Consider the following 15,824-nt stretch of genomic DNA (forward strand, 5'->3'; position numbering starts at 1 on the left):
GAAACACATGAAAAAATGCTCCAAGTCTCTGATTGTCAGAGAAATGCAAATAAAGACAACAACAAGATACTACTTCACTCCTGTGAGAATGTCATACATCAGGAAAGGTAACAGCAGCAAATGCTGGAGAGGTTGCGGGTCAAAGGAGCCCTCCTACACTGCTGATGGGAATGTAAATTGGTCCAACCTCTATGGAGAACAGTCTGAAGAACTCTCAGAAGGCTAGAAATGGACCTACCCTGTGATCCTGCAATTCCTCTCCTGGGGATATATCCTAAGGAACCCAACATATCCATCCAAAAAGATCTGTCTACACATATGTTCTTGGCAGCACAATTTGTAATAGCCAAAACCTGGAAGCAACCCAGGTGTCCAACAACAGATGAGTGGCTGAGCAAGTTGTGGTATATATACACAATGGAATACTACTCAGCTGTAAAAAATGGTGACTTCACCGTTTTCAGCCGATCTTGGATGGACCTTGAAAAAATCATGTTGAGTGAAATAAGTCAGAAACAGAAGGATGAATATGGGATGATCTGACTCTCAGGCCGAAGTTGAAAAACAAGATCAGAAAAGAAAACACAAGTAGGACCTGAAATGGAATTGGCGTATCGCACCGAAGTAAAAGACCCTGGAGTGGGTGGGTGGGGAGAATACAGGTCCAAGAAGGATTCAGAGGACCTCGTGGGGCTTGTAATATTATATGGGAAACTGGGGAATGTTATGCATGTACAAACCATTGTACTTACTGTTGAATGTAAAACATTAATTCCCCAATAAATAAATAAATAAATAAAAAACAATGGCAGGGAATGTTTCATTCTCTGAAGGAAGGGTGGGCAACATATTCTACCTACCACCCGAGGAAGATGGGTCCTGAAATTAATGCAGCCTGGAATGTTCCTAGTTGTGACCACAGAATGTGACCTCAGACCTACAGGGATGCAGAGGTTACATAGGCTCCTGTGCTGAATATGGGCCCAAGACCAAATCGATGGGGTTTACAGTTAACAATATTTATATATTTTTCCCATATTTGGGAGCTACTCTCTTCCCCATCCAGCTTTCTAGTCCTTTTTCCAACTATGACACCATCTCCCCAGACAATAACTTGGGTTACCTGCATGTTACCTGTCAAGCAAAAACTAGTAAAGCCATGGGCCCCTTGGAATATACCTAAAATAGACCTACTAGCTTTTTCCAAAATGGAGACTCCAAATCTTCATCTGCTATATTCTTGCCTTTAGGTTCACAATTAGTCAACAATTTGTTCTATTTTATATCTTAACTCTTTTTCAGCCACCAGGTTCCAGATGCTACCATGATGCCAACCTAACTTCCCTGGGTGGATGACCCCACCAATGTGTCCTGGAGCCCCACTTCCCCAGCAACACACCCCACTAAGGAAAGAGAGAGACAGGCTGGGAGTATGGATCTACCTGCCAACACCCATGTTCAGTGGGGAAGCAATTACAGAAGCCAGGCCTTCCCCCTTCTGCACCCCATAATGATCATGGGTCCATACTCCCAGAGGGATAAAGAACAGGAAATCTATCAAGGGAGGATGTGATACAGAATTCTCGTGGTGGGGACTGTGTGGGATTGTACCCCTCTTATCCTATGGTCTTGTCAATATTTTCATTTTATAAATAAAAAAATTTTAAAGTATTATCTTTATTGGATTGAGACAGCTAGAAAATGAGAGGGAAAGGGGTGATAGAGAGGAAGAGAAACAGAGAGACACCTGCAGGCCTGCTTCACTACTGCAAAGCTTTCCCCCTTCAGGTGAGGACAGAAGGCTCAAACCCAGGTTTGCTCATTGAAACGTGTACTCAATGAGGTATACCACCATCTGGCCCCCTGAAATTCATTCTTATAAGTCCTATGCTCTATTGCTGTATTAAGAAATATTTTACTTATTTATTTTATGGGTATGAAAGCACCATTTCGCTCTGGTATATGGTGGAGCTGGGGATTGAACATGGAGCCTCTTAATCTTCAGGCTATGCAAGTCCTATGATCTGATGCTTAGCTATCTCTTGACACTAGAATTTAAATTTCTGTAAAATAAATAGAAATCTTTTTGTAGTAAAATAAACTACAAAATAAAATAAGCACAAAATTTTTCACCATAGTTATTTGAAGCACACAGTTCAGAGGTATCAAGTGCATTCATGCTGTTGTACAACCATTTCCAGAACTCTGAAACTCATCACTGTCTATAGGAGTCAGTTTCCATTGATGAAGACCCAATTTTAATTCACAAAACCATGTACCTTGCTGTATGTTAATTTCATTTTACAGTATAACATATAATATTTTACATTAGTAAAAACTATAAAAAATAAAGAAAGATGCATTCATTGGGAGATGGTATTGGTGCTAGCAGGAACCCACCCTACAGAGGCAAAGAGGGAGAAGGGAGAGTTTCATCAGAAGATACAGAAACACTTGCAGAATCTGGAGAGTGTAGTGGCATTTGTTCATTTCCTCAGCGCCAATATTTTTGAGTGCCTGTGTGCTAGAACCTGTACCAGTGTCCCCATGGTGGTCTGATGCATGTTTGAGATAGCTCCTCCCAGTGGCCATATAAATAATATAGGGGCAAAAAACTTTTGACTTTTGCTATTTTACCACAAGTAAAAAATTGTAAATAAGCAGAGGTGATGGTTGTACATATAATGGCTATACATACAGTTTACTTTTAACTGATAACAGATCACCATGCAAGTGCTTATTCATCATTTTGTTCCTATTTTTTAATCACTTAAACTTGTAATTACTTTAGCCTGAATAAATTTTATGCAACACAACCATTAAAGTCTGTGAACAATAAAAATTTATGGTATAAATAATGATACACAAATTGAGCACTTATTATGTCCAAGCCACCATGGTGAAAATGATCTAATTAGATTACACTTGAGATAAATATTTATGGCTAATATAAAGGGTCACTGTTTCATTTCCCCCAAACTGGACATGATTTAGTGAGCTGAAAGAAAACACACTGTGAAATACCATGTATTGAAACTGTATATAATCATGGTGAATGTGTTCCAAAATAGTTAAGTCAAACACGAACTGCAAAATCTAGTATTACACAGCAAGATGATATTTATGCAAAAATACTAATTTGTTTTTTAATCTCTATTATCACTGAGAAAAAAGATCAGAAAGGAATAGATTTACTGGACCAAGAGATGACTCAATGAACAAAGTTCTTGCTTTTTGAGCATGAAGCTGTGAATTTGATCACTGGCACCACATGAGAGTACCTGACACAGACAGAGGTGAAGTTCCATGGATGATAGAGTGTGCTTTGATGTTTCCCCTCTCTTTTTCTCTCATAAATAAATAGTGGGCACAGGAGATAGCATAATGGTTATATGGTTATGCAAACAGACTGTCAAGCCGGAGACTCTGAGATCCCAGGTTCAGCCCCCCAGACCACCATTAGATCTGAGGAATGCTCTGGTAAAAGTATACCCACCCAGGGAGGTAAAGCAATGGTGCACTGCTGAACTTAAAAGCATAAGGTTCCAAGTTTAATCCCTGGTACTAAACATGCCTGCATGATGTTCTGGTTCATTTGCGCTCTCTCTCTCTCTCTCTCTCTCTCATTAACAAATAAATGAATATACATATTGAGTCAGAATAATTTAGCAGTAGAATGTACATGTAAGACTTGGGAGCTCATTCCTTGCAACACACTAGGGTGGGAGAAAGGGATAGAGAGAGGGAGAGGGAGATAGAATATGGAGGTTGATAGAGTAGTTAAATCTTTCAGTTTGGGTTCCATACTGTAATGAGAATATAAGAATGCATTATTCCTTCTATTGACAAGTGTGATTCTGTAATAATATGCCACCTGAGTAGATTATATGTAAGGGTTTTCGTTTGAAGTATTTCTGTGAATGCACATGGTGGTATTTAAAAGAACTATCAAATTGTTTTTAGGATGTGTCTTGTACTATTAAATTTATCAGAAGAAATTTTACATGAAACATCCTCCCCTTGAGATATAGAAAACTGTAAATATGAGTATTTGATCCATTTTCTCTTAAGTAATTAATTATATTTATTTATTTATTTATTCCCTTTTGTTGCCCTTGTTGTTTTATTGTTGTAGTTATTGTTGTTGTTGTTGTTGGATAGGACAGAGAGAAATGGAGAGAGGGAGGGGAAGACAGAGAGGAGGAGAGAAAGATAGACACCTGCAGACCTGCTTCACCGCCTGTGAAGCGACTCCCCTGCAGGTGGGGAGCCGGGGTTCGAACCGGGATCCTTATGCCGGTCCTTGTGCTTTGTGCCACCTGCGCTTAACCCGCTGCACTACAGCTTATAATTAATCCCAAGTAATTAATTATAAGCTTACCTTTAGAATGTAAAACCTATTAACCTATTATTTTCATATGAGTAAATTAAATCACAGTAGTCTGTGACCTTTTCAATTCCGAGCACATGTAAATAATATGTCAGTAGTATTTTCTTGTGTTTAAAACTATACTTAAAGTAGACAGTGGTATCACAGAAATTATTTGTAAACAGTAGATACATAGTCAAGACTTAAACTATCTGGGCTTTGTCTTCTTGGGTTTCAAAGTTACACCCCCCCAGAAACTAAATAAAGAATTGGATACAGGATGGAGGTACACTTTATTTTTAAATTTTGCAATGAATGTTTTAAATGTTATTTATGAGACCACATAACTTTCTCAGTTACATTTGAAAAATTAATTTAAGAAACTCACATTTTAAGTATATTTAGGATTTTGTTCCAAATAAAATTTTTCAGAAATGCTAAAATTGTACTTCAGGCTACCTGAAGTTTCTTTCTTTCTCTCTTCTTTCTTTATTTTTTCCTTCCTCTTTCTCTCTTTCTCCCTTTCTTTCTTTCTCTCTTTCTTTCTTTCTTTCTTTCTTTCCTTCTCTCTCTTTCTTAATGACAAGATAATAGGTGTAAATGACTAAGAAGGGCCCAGAGGGATGTTCTGGAAAGCAAAAGCTAATGGGAGATTCCTACAGAAAGTAGTGATAAGAAGTCTACAGTATCTACAGTTCGCTGTTGGTGAGTAAAACCAGATTATTTTAAAAAAAAATCTTGTGATTCCAACAGCTCTAGGAATTTAAAATGCTTCTGGAACTGGGGCTGACACATGGGAATGAGGATACCAATACTATTTTACTTTAGTCCACACACTAATTATCTGTGACTCAAGTGACTGTTAGGAGTGACCCTTATCACAGATGCAAACACTGCTAAAGGAGAAAACATGCTAAGTGCCAAAATGGCATTCTGAAGATGAGGTCAGGGAAAAGATAGAAAACTCTAAAACTATTCCACAGCACATATAAAAGCTCTTACTCCAAGTGCACTGAATGGAATGTCACAGCACAAACAAATATAGATAATTTTGCAAATTACTGATGTTTAGCGACACGTACTGAGTTAAATGCCAATTACATCTCCAGATATCTCAAAATTTTTGCTACAGATTTTCTTCCTAGACATCTAACAAACAGATAAGAGAGTCACATAAAAGAATCTTTTCAAATTAGGAAGAACAGTTTAGTCATCATGATATATATCTCTTTTGACTGCTTACACTATGTTGTAAGAATAAGGGTTTTGGGACCTGGCAGAGAGCTCAATCAGAGGAAGGTGTGCCCTGCCATTTGTGATGCCCTGAGTTATCACATGAAGGCAGAGCAATGCTGAGGTGTCTTTTCTCTGTGTTTGTCTCTTCCTCTAAATGAAAAGGAGGAGGAGGAGGAGGAAGAGGAGGAGGAGGCAGAGGAGGAGAAGAACCACCAGGGTTTTTCTTGGCCTAAAATGTGCTTCTATGGGAGCTGGAAGTGGCATATTTTCAGTGCTTGTAGTCACTTCCTGGTTATCCAGCCTAAGCTGGCTGCCCTTTGTGAAAACAAGAAAAAGCATTGCTTTTTTTCCCAGGTGGAGTCAGGGCCCTTAAGGAGAGAGAGACACAGGCTATACCTGAGTCCTAGTTACTCCTTTGGCTGGCTGGCCTTGTTCAATGAGCAATCTGTACACCTCAGGGAATAGTCTTTGTTAGTAGTTTCATTATAAAGTGTGAAATGTAAGTCTTTATGTTTGAGATGAATGCTTCGATAAGAAAAGTAGGCAGTCTGATAACAGTCACTATTACATTTAGAGAGGACCTTGTTTAGTTACATGAGCTGGAAAAAATATGTATATTATAGTATCACTGCCAAGGCTTTATCTTTCTGGGCCATCATTTTCAAATGTGAAGAGGGCGACATTGATAGAAAAGCACCACAGCACCAAAGCTTCTTCCAAAACAGTGAATACTGGACTCAGATCTGGGTCACATGCACTGCAAAGCAGGCACACTATCCAAGCAAGTTCTAATAAGAAGCCTTACACTCTTGGCTTTAATTTTGCATTCACAAAATCCTTCCCTGAAATTATCTTGCATATTTAAAGAAATCCTCTGCAAATACTTTTCTCTTCAAGGACAAAGGTATATTTTCTTACCTCAATAATGTAGAGGACCACGTTCTTGTAGAAGCAGTACAATATGCACTTGGTCACTCGATTGTAACTCCAGGCACCGTGAACCAACAGAAGCTTCTCCAAATAGGAAAACTGAAAAAGAAAAGGACTCAGGTTCAGAAGAGGCATCATTGCCTACATCAACAAACAGGAAAGGTGACAGTGAGTTTGTGGAGAAAAAGGGACTGCACTACACTGCTGGTGTAAATGCAAACTGGTACAGCGCCTTTGGAAGACTATATGAATAGTCCTTAAACAAATAAAAATGGAATTACTGGAGACCGGGTGGTAGTGTACCACATTAAGTGCGCATGGTGCAAACCACAAGGACTGGGTGTAAGGATCTGGGTTTGGGCCTCTGGCTCCCCACCTGCGAGGAAGTCGCTTCACAAGCAGTGAAGCAGGTCTGCAGGTGTCTATCTTTCTCTCCCCCCTCTGTCTTCCCCTCCTCTTTCCATTTCTCTCTGTCCTATCCAACAAAAGAATTGAGAAAATGGCCTCCAGGAACAGTGAATTCATAGTGCTGGCATCAAGCCCCAGCAATAACCCTGGAGGCAAAAAAAAAAAAGGACTTACCTTCTGATCCAGCAATATCATTCATAGGCAGTTATCCAAAAAAGCAAATTCCAACTCAAAGGGGGCATATGCACCCTATGTTCATAGCAACATTATTCACAATAGCCAAAGAGAAGGAGTCTAGTGCACATTGACAGATAATTGGCTAAAGAAGTTATGGAACTTGAACTCTGTGGAACACTACACTGTAATCAAAAAATAAAATGTGTGTCCTTTGGGACAAAATGAATGGAACTGGATGTGACTGTGCTTAGAAAAATAAGTAAAATGATGAAAGACAACTACCAAATGGTTTCACTCACATGTGAGAACTGATACACAAAAACTTGAAAGAAAATAAAAAAGAATCAAGCAAACTATTTCTAAGACTTTGGGAGAATTATAGTGATTATCTTTGGGAGGTAGGGGTAGGAACACAGAAGTTTGGTGGTGGTTTTGCAACTCACTATTAATCACAAATAAAAAAAATTAAGAAGAAAGAGGCCATCATTAAGGATTCAGGTCTTCACAAGGCAGCTAAGTCATAAAGGAAACCTTTATCAAGTAGGCTGTGAAAACTCACCAATAGCAGAGCTTAGACTCCCAAGATACTAAAATATCTTATACTTACATGTTTATTTTTTCTAAACATGCTGCTCACAATTGCTATTCTTATAAACTTCTACTCAGGCAAATGTTGTCAAAGGGTCTTAACACCTTAAAAGAAAGTGACCTTCCCGGGGCTGGGGGGTGATGGGATGGGGCACTGTTTTTGGTTGTGGGCATCGTGTTTATGTACACTCCTATTAATCTATAGTCATATAAATCACTATCTAATTAATATGAGAGGGAAAAATTGATTGTATGTCTCAAGCTCTTTAAAGCACAGACTGAATCTTTTTAAATTTTATTTCTTTATTGGGGAATTAATGTTTTACATCCAACAGTAAATACAATAGTTTGTACATGCATAACATTCCCCAGTTTCCCATATAACAATACAACCCCCCACTAGGTCCTCTGTCATCCTTCTTGGACCTGTATTTTCCCTACCCACCCACCCCCACCCCAGAGTCTTTTACTTTGGTGCTATATACCAATTCCATTTCAGGTTCTACTTGTGTTTGTTTGTTTTTTTTCTGAGTCTTTTTAATACATAGGCTGAGTCTTTGATATGTTGACTCTCTTAAAAGCCTAGACCAGGGAGAACAGAAGCAACCAGTGGCACAGCTATATACAAATAATGTCAAAGAACATAAATTATGGTGATGCTGTATATGATACAGCAAATCCTAACGAAGGGATATTTCAAAGTTAAACCAATTGCCAAATAATGTGATTATAGCAATAACTATCTATTGTCTTCTTAACCATAAGACAGCATGAACCTTCTGCTTCTACTTTAGAGCCTATATTTCCCCCAGTCCTGGAACTCTAGGGTGGGGCTCACTTTCCTGCACACTTATCTCAATTCATACCAAATGATATTGCATCTGCTGATCCCAACCTAATCAACGCAACGAGTACCACCTCAGCATGCTTCACTTCAGACTGTGTCCAGAGACGTCAGGCATGTAATGTCTCATAACTCATAACTTAGGTAGGGACCTTTCCTTCCATAGAATTCTCTAATTCCATTCCAGGTGGTTCACTTCCTAACAAAGTCCCAAAACCTAGATATAGACCAGTTCCTGTAAGAAAGAGCATATGTTCACATATATCTAAATATTAGGGCAAAATATATACCTGAAAGCAAAAATACACAATAGTCTGCAGTGAGTATAAAGTTCATAATGAAATAATATCTAATTAGACTTAGATAACCTCACCTACTTCCTAGTACAGTTCTCTCACTCACTCCAAAGCTAACCTCATCAAAGCAAGGACTGCAAAAACTGAATAAGGGCAAGAGACTGGCATACTTTAATGATGACTCTTTAGTCACTATCAGGCCACCCCATCAGCTGGGGCCCTATTCGGGAGTCCTGAGATTCCCAAACAGACATGATGGGCCTAGACCTCAAATAAATCTCTCTCTCCATTGTTACTGGCCATTTCTATCAGGAACAACAAAACAGACTCCCTTTGTGGGCTCCCACAGGACCTTGCCCTCAATGTGGATCAACAATGGAAGAGAATGTTCCATCCTCTGCTATACCTGAGGATGATGGGTTGATATTGGGGCAACTTGGAATGTTCCTACTGATGACCACAGAATGTGAGCTCAGATCTACAGAGATGCAGAGGTCACATATGCTACTAAGCTGAATATGGGCCCCAGACCAAATCAAATCAATGGGGTTTACAGTCAACAATATTTATACCCTTTTCCCATATTAGGGTGCTACTCTCTTCCTGATCCAGCTTTCTGGTCCTTTTTCCAGCCATGATATCATCTCCCCAGACAATAACTTGGATCCACCTGCATATCAGATTTCAGGCTCAGGGTAAAACAAACAAACAAACAAAAAAACTAGTACAGCCACAGGCCCTTTGGAATATAACTAAAATATGCTTTTTAGCTATCTACAAAATGGAGGACCCCCCCCCCCCCCAATTCTTCATCTGCACTATTCCAGCCATTAGGTTCATGATTAGTCAACAACTTGTTTGGCTTTGTATGTTAACTCTCTTTTCAGCCACCAGGTTCCACATGCTAGCATGATGCCAACCAGACTTCCCTGGACAGACAACTCCTCCAATGTGTCCTGGAGCTCTGCTTCCCCAGAGCCCCACCCTACTAGGGAAAGAGAGAGGCAGGCTGGGTGTATGGATCGACAAATCAACGTCCATGTTCAGCGGGCAAGCAATTATAGAAAGCAGACCTTCCACCTTCTGCATCCCACAATGACCTTGGGTCCATACTCCCAGAGGGTTAAAGAATAGATAAACTATCAGGGTAGGGGATGGGATACCAAGATCTGGTGGTGGGAATTGTGTTGTACTCCTCTTATCCTATGGTTTTGTCAATATTTCCTTTTTTTTTTAATTTTCTTTTTTAAATTTTAATTTATTTATAAAAAGGAAACACTGACAAAACCATAGGATAACAGGGGTATAATTCCACACAATTCCCACCACCAGAACCCTGAATCCCGTTCCCTCCCCTGATAGCTTTCCTATTCTTTAACCCTCTGGGAGTATGGACCCAAGGTCATTGTGGGATACAGAAGGTGGAAGGTCTGGGTTTTGTAATTGCTTCCCTGCTGAACATGGGCATTACAGGTCGATCCATACTCCCAGCCTGTCTCTCTCTTTCCTTAGTGGGGTGGGGTTCTGGGAATTGTAGCTCCAGGACACATTGGTGGGACTCTGTCCAGGGAAGTCTGGTTGGCATCATGGTAGCATCTGGAACCTGGTGGCTGAAAAGAGAGTTAACATATAAAGCCAAATAAGATGTTGACTAATCATGAACCTATAAGCTGAAGTAGTGCAGATGAAGAGTTGGGGGGGTGAGTTCTCCATTTTGTAGATAGCTAGTAGGCATATTTTAGTTATATTTCAAAGGGCCTGTGGTTATACTAGTTTTTTTTTTTCCCTGAGCCTGAAGCCTGCTATGTAGGTGAATCCAAGTTACTGTCTGGGGAGATGAAGTCATGGCTGGGGAAAGGACCAGAAAGCTGGATCAGGGGAGAGAGTAGCTCCCTAATATGGGAAAGGTGTATAGATATTGTTGACTGTAAGCCCCACCTATCTGATGTGATCTGGGACCCATATTCAGCTTAGGAGCCTATGTGACCTCTGCATCTCTGTAGATCTGAGCTCACATTCTGTGCTCATCAGTAAGAATGTTCCAAGCTGCCCCAATATTAAGACCCATCTTCCTCAGGTGTAGCATAGAGTATGTTGTCCATCCTTCCTTGGGAGGATGGAACATTCTCTACCATTGTTGATCCAAGTTGAGGGCAAGGTCCTATGTAGTCCCTAATGTCTCCTTTTTATAAATAAAATAAAGAAACAAATAAAGAAAGAACGAAAGGAAGGAAGAAAGGAAGAGAGGAAGGAAGGAAGGAAAGGAGGAAGGAAGAAAGAAAGTGACCATCTGAACTAGAAGAAAAGTACAGTGGGAATTGGACATTCTTACCCCTCAGCAGAATTTATGGTTACAATGGAAGAAGAGAACAGGTCACTCAACTCCCAGTATCATAAAGAAAGGAGCCGCCATAGGACCTTGCCTTCAACTTGGATCAACAATGGTAGAGAATATTCCATTCTCCGAAGGGAGGATGGACAACATACTCTACGCTACACCTGAGGATGATGGGTTGATACTGGGGCAGCTTGGAATGTTCCTACTCATGACCACAGAATGTGAGCTCAGATCTACAGGGATGCAGAGGTCACACAGGCTCCTAAGCTAATTAGTTATGTGTCCCAGATCACATTAAATCGATGGGGTTTATAGTCAACAATATTTATACCCCTCTCCCATATTGGGTAGCTAGTCTCTTCACTGATCCAGCTTTCTGGTCCTTCTCCCAGCCATGACATCATCTCCTCAGATAATAACTTGGATCCACCTGCATATCAGATTTCAGGCAGAAAACAAACAAAAAAACTCTAGTATAGCTATAGGTCCTTTGAAATATAACTAAAATATGCCTACGAGCTATCCACAAAATGGAGGACCCCCCCCCCAACTCTTCATCTGCAATATTCCAGCCTTTAGGTCCATGATTGATTGTTCAACAATTTGTTTGGCTTTGTATGTTAACTCTCTTTTTAGCCACCAGGTTTCAGATGCTAGCATGATGCCAACCAGACTTCCCCGGACAGACAACCCCACCAATATGTCCCTTGGAGCTCTGCTTCCCCAGAGTCCTTCCCCACTAGGGAAAGAGAGAGACAGACTGGGAGTATGGATTGACCAATCAATGCCCATGTTCAGCGGGGAAGTAATTATAGAAGCCAGACCTTCCATCTTCTGCATCCCACAGTATGGACCTTGGGTCCATACTCCCAGAGGGTTAAAGAAAGCTATCAGGGGAGCAGAGGGGATACGGAGATCTGGTGGTGGGAATTGTGCGAACTTATACCCCTCCAATTCTATGGTTTTGTCAATGTTTCCTTTTAATAAATAAAAAAAAATTTTAAAAAAGAAAGGAACAGACAATACAGGGCCTATTTCCACTGTCAACCTGCAGGTTATAAACAATTACACAGAGTTGAGAGAGCTCAGTATGCTAGAGCATAGGACTTGCATGCCTGAGGTCTCAGACCTGTTCCTCAGCACCATCTTATATCAGAGCAGTGCTCTGGTCTCATAATCCACCCCCCCCCGGAATAAATAAATAGTTTTAAAACTACACAACACATTCACAAACACATAGATGCACAGGCACACACAGAGATACTCAGACACAAAAAACATGCACTTGTATGTTTCTCCCTCTCTCCTCTCCCCTCCCTTTCCTTTTTTGTCAGAGCACTGCTCATCTCTGGTTTATTATGATACTGGAGATTGAAACTAGGTCTCAAACTTCAAATATGAGAATCTTTTGCATAACCACTATGCTATGTCCCCAGGCTTCTCCCCTCACATTCTTCACCAATTCCCTTCTCTCTTGTTTCTTTCTAACTACTGATAGTATAGAGAGCCTCTTGGCAGAGTGCTAAGCAGTCAAGAAAAACAAAACCAATTAGCTGGTATTAACTTGAGGGTAATGGAATGAATGACACTTGCAGCTGAAATTTTCTACACGTCAGTATTCCACTAAGCATGATTCAAGTACATGAGTTTTCTTTGAAGAAGTGCTTCTCCTTAGCCTCCTCTCCTTTTTTTTCTGTCTCCTATTAGGTGAAGTTTCCAAAAAGTATGGATGCTGAGCTAATATAAACGAAGTGGGGTTTTGTTTGTTTTATAGACAGTGCTATGCTCTGGCACAAATGCCCTAATAGCGGCAATACTGCTTAAACTCATGGCTCCCACACAGTCAACAAACATCACACTGGGTTGAGTCCCCCTGTTGCCTTGAAGTAAAGGATTAATTCCCTGCTCTAAGTCACAGAGTGATGCACACATTCAAACTCTGTTCTTCTTAGAGAGAAAACAAGGCTATGTTGAGAGTATCAGGAAATATTAGAAATTTACTTGCTGTTGCAAACTTCCTACTAATTTTAGATCACTTTTGAAATCAAATTTACTAAAAAAACAAAAAAACCAAAAAAAAAAAAATAAACACACAACTCTGTGGGGGCCAGGTGGTGGCACACCTGGTTGAGTGCACATGTTATAAAGCTCAAGGACCTGGGTTCAAGCCTCTAGTCCCGACCTGCAGGGGAAAAGCTTTGAGAGTGGTGAAGCAGTGCTACAGATGTCTCTCTGTGTTTCTCCCTCTCTCCCCTTTCTTGATTTCTGACTGTCTCTATATAATAAAGATAATAAAATTTTTAAAATTTTAAAAAACTCTGGAAAGACAATATTATTTAGAAAAGCTTTTTTTTTTCCAGGAAAAAGTGAGACTAACTTCCACTAGCACCAAAGTGGAAGAACTAGTCACTCTGACATCATATTTCACTGAGCTGTTCCAGATCAGGGGAAGGCAAGTTGCTCATTGATGTATTCAATACATTACAGAAGACAACTCTGAGATGGCAGGACTGGGTGCAGGTAGAAAAAAGAAAACTTTCCACAAAGGCTCACCGAGGGTCCCAGAGGAGAACAGGGAATTGTAAAATAACTAACAAATAAAATGGAAGTCTACATTTGACCTGGATCCCCTGATGTTAGCCTTCAATGGACACAGAGGACATCTGCAAGAATCATCCAGGAAGTCTCAACTTTAATTCTATGACTGATTTTCAGAGGTAAAAAATGCATCCTCAGTCAAAATGTTGCTTTCACAAGCTTATTAAAATGCATTGGGTGGGAATGTGGTGTTACTCTATCCTTGGGAGAACAAGTAGCTGGGAGCTAAAGGCACAATATCATACAGGTTCCCATGGGCAAGGCAGCAAATCAGTGCTGGGGTCAGCCCTGGGGCTGCTCCTGGGGATAAAAGCACAGGCAGGCAAAAAGCAATAGTATGACAGCTTTGGCTACTTCATCATTTTTCCCAAGGACAAGGCTTTGGACCAATTTTTTTCTGTTAATAACTGGTATATAAAGGACACCTTTTAAAAAACCCAGTAACAAATCTATTTGTGTACAGTGTAACAGATAAAGCACAAACTATTAACTGCAACCAAAAGGGACAAAAGAATTCATCATATTGTGGCCCTTCCCACTTAAGTTCTTAAGGCAGAGGAATCATATTGTAGGGTAGAGAGTGGGCAAGGTGGGAGAAACACTTTCCCTGACAAAACTCTCTGCCTCATCATGGACAGGAGAAAAAAAGACACAGACACATGAGACATTCTTCAGTTCCTTTGGTCAAAGTGAATACTATACTGGAGAGGTACAAACAGCCCTAAACAGAATTATTATAAAGTCCCCTCCTCTCTCCATTATTCCTTGATGTTTTTAATTTAAAGAGAGCAATTGTTCCAAATTCCACATTCTAAAAGTACCCCGTTTCAATAAACCAAGTCATAGAATCACTCTTCCCCAGACAGTTTAAAGAAAAAGACAGACAAATATTTTCCTGGAACTCCTAGGAAACCTCTAAAGAGCCCTTCCAGCCATATGATGCTATAACTCAAGTATTTAATAATGCTGGGGTGTATAACATCTACAGTTGCTGACAGACTGCAGGAAGTGTGGGTCCCCTGGGTCTTGAAGTAGTTGACTCCAGAAAGCAAAGCAGCAGGTGTGTGGGACCATTCCTTGAAGTCACATGACTGGGGTTCTCAGACGTTGGATACTCAAACCCCAGGCAAGTCAATTAATAATATGAGAGAGGCCCAAATTTCTCACCTGTAATGTCCACATTCTTTCTTCTATCTTCTTTAGCATTTATCTTAAGGATTTTTTTTTCAATTAATAAAGGAATAAGATTCATGTCTTGCACTTTGCAGAACCTTGAGGATTTTGTGATTCCTCTCTGTGCTTGCAGAAGCACATGCTGGGAGGGAACACAAGAGGTGATCCAGTGCACAACCCTCCTTCTGGGAGATGGAGGAAGACAAATCAGCCCTGGGGTGTTAGGAGCTCTTTCATATTTTATATGAAGCACCCTGACTTTAGATTGAAGGGAGTAAAAGCCATGATGAGTTGTGTTTATGTGATTAAGGTTAACACATTCTTCCAAAGATAAAACCCTGGAGAATACAAGGGAACTCTAGCTAACCAGTGGGGGAGCGGGCTTTCAATTACAGCCTACTACAATCTGGAGACAGGAGAAAATGAATGGTGTTCATTGTAATATCTCTACTTTTTTGGTGACCAAGCAAGTCAAATAATCTAGAATATGCATAAGGGTCAGAAGGCTGTCTATTTTTACCCCTTTTGTGGGGCTGTCTCTAAGGTGGAGATAGGGGCTTGAACCCGGGTCCTTGTGCATAGGGCTATCTCTAAGGAAAGGGCATTGCTATCATCCTCCGAACATGTATATAGTGACTACAAAGCACATTTGAAACCTTTGCATGTAGGTTCCATCCAGAGAGAAATGGATGAACTGGACCTAACCACAAGAGATCATTTACTATTGACTCTGGAATAACTGGGGCACAAACTTGGTTCATGGTTTTTAGCAACAATTCACAGCATTTGAGACATGATCACAGGTACTGAGAGGACAGCAGCTATAAATGACTGCTTTCCTTTATCTTACTTCTTGATGAGAAACTA

The 15,824-nt window shown here is 40.2% G+C and overlaps 1 protein-coding gene across 4 annotated transcripts in view; it reads right to left on the reverse strand.

Annotated features, from left to right (window-relative positions):
• Nucleotides 1-15,824, reverse strand: part of ATP8A2 (ATPase phospholipid transporting 8A2) — a 641,523-nt gene that overhangs the window by 246,125 nt on the left and 379,574 nt on the right. For all 4 annotated transcript variants that reach the window (XM_060191722.1, XM_060191724.1, XM_060191721.1 and 1 more), the window contains exon 27: nucleotides 6,524-6,634. In XM_060191722.1, the coding sequence (XP_060047705.1) occupies nucleotides 6,524-6,634 (111 nt within the window). The remainder of the gene's footprint in view (nucleotides 1-6,523; nucleotides 6,635-15,824) is intronic.

The sequence above is a fragment of the Erinaceus europaeus genome, chromosome 5 (assembly GCF_950295315.1).
Source record: "Erinaceus europaeus chromosome 5, mEriEur2.1, whole genome shotgun sequence".
In the NCBI taxonomy this organism is placed as follows: Eukaryota; Metazoa; Chordata; class Mammalia; order Eulipotyphla; family Erinaceidae; genus Erinaceus; species Erinaceus europaeus.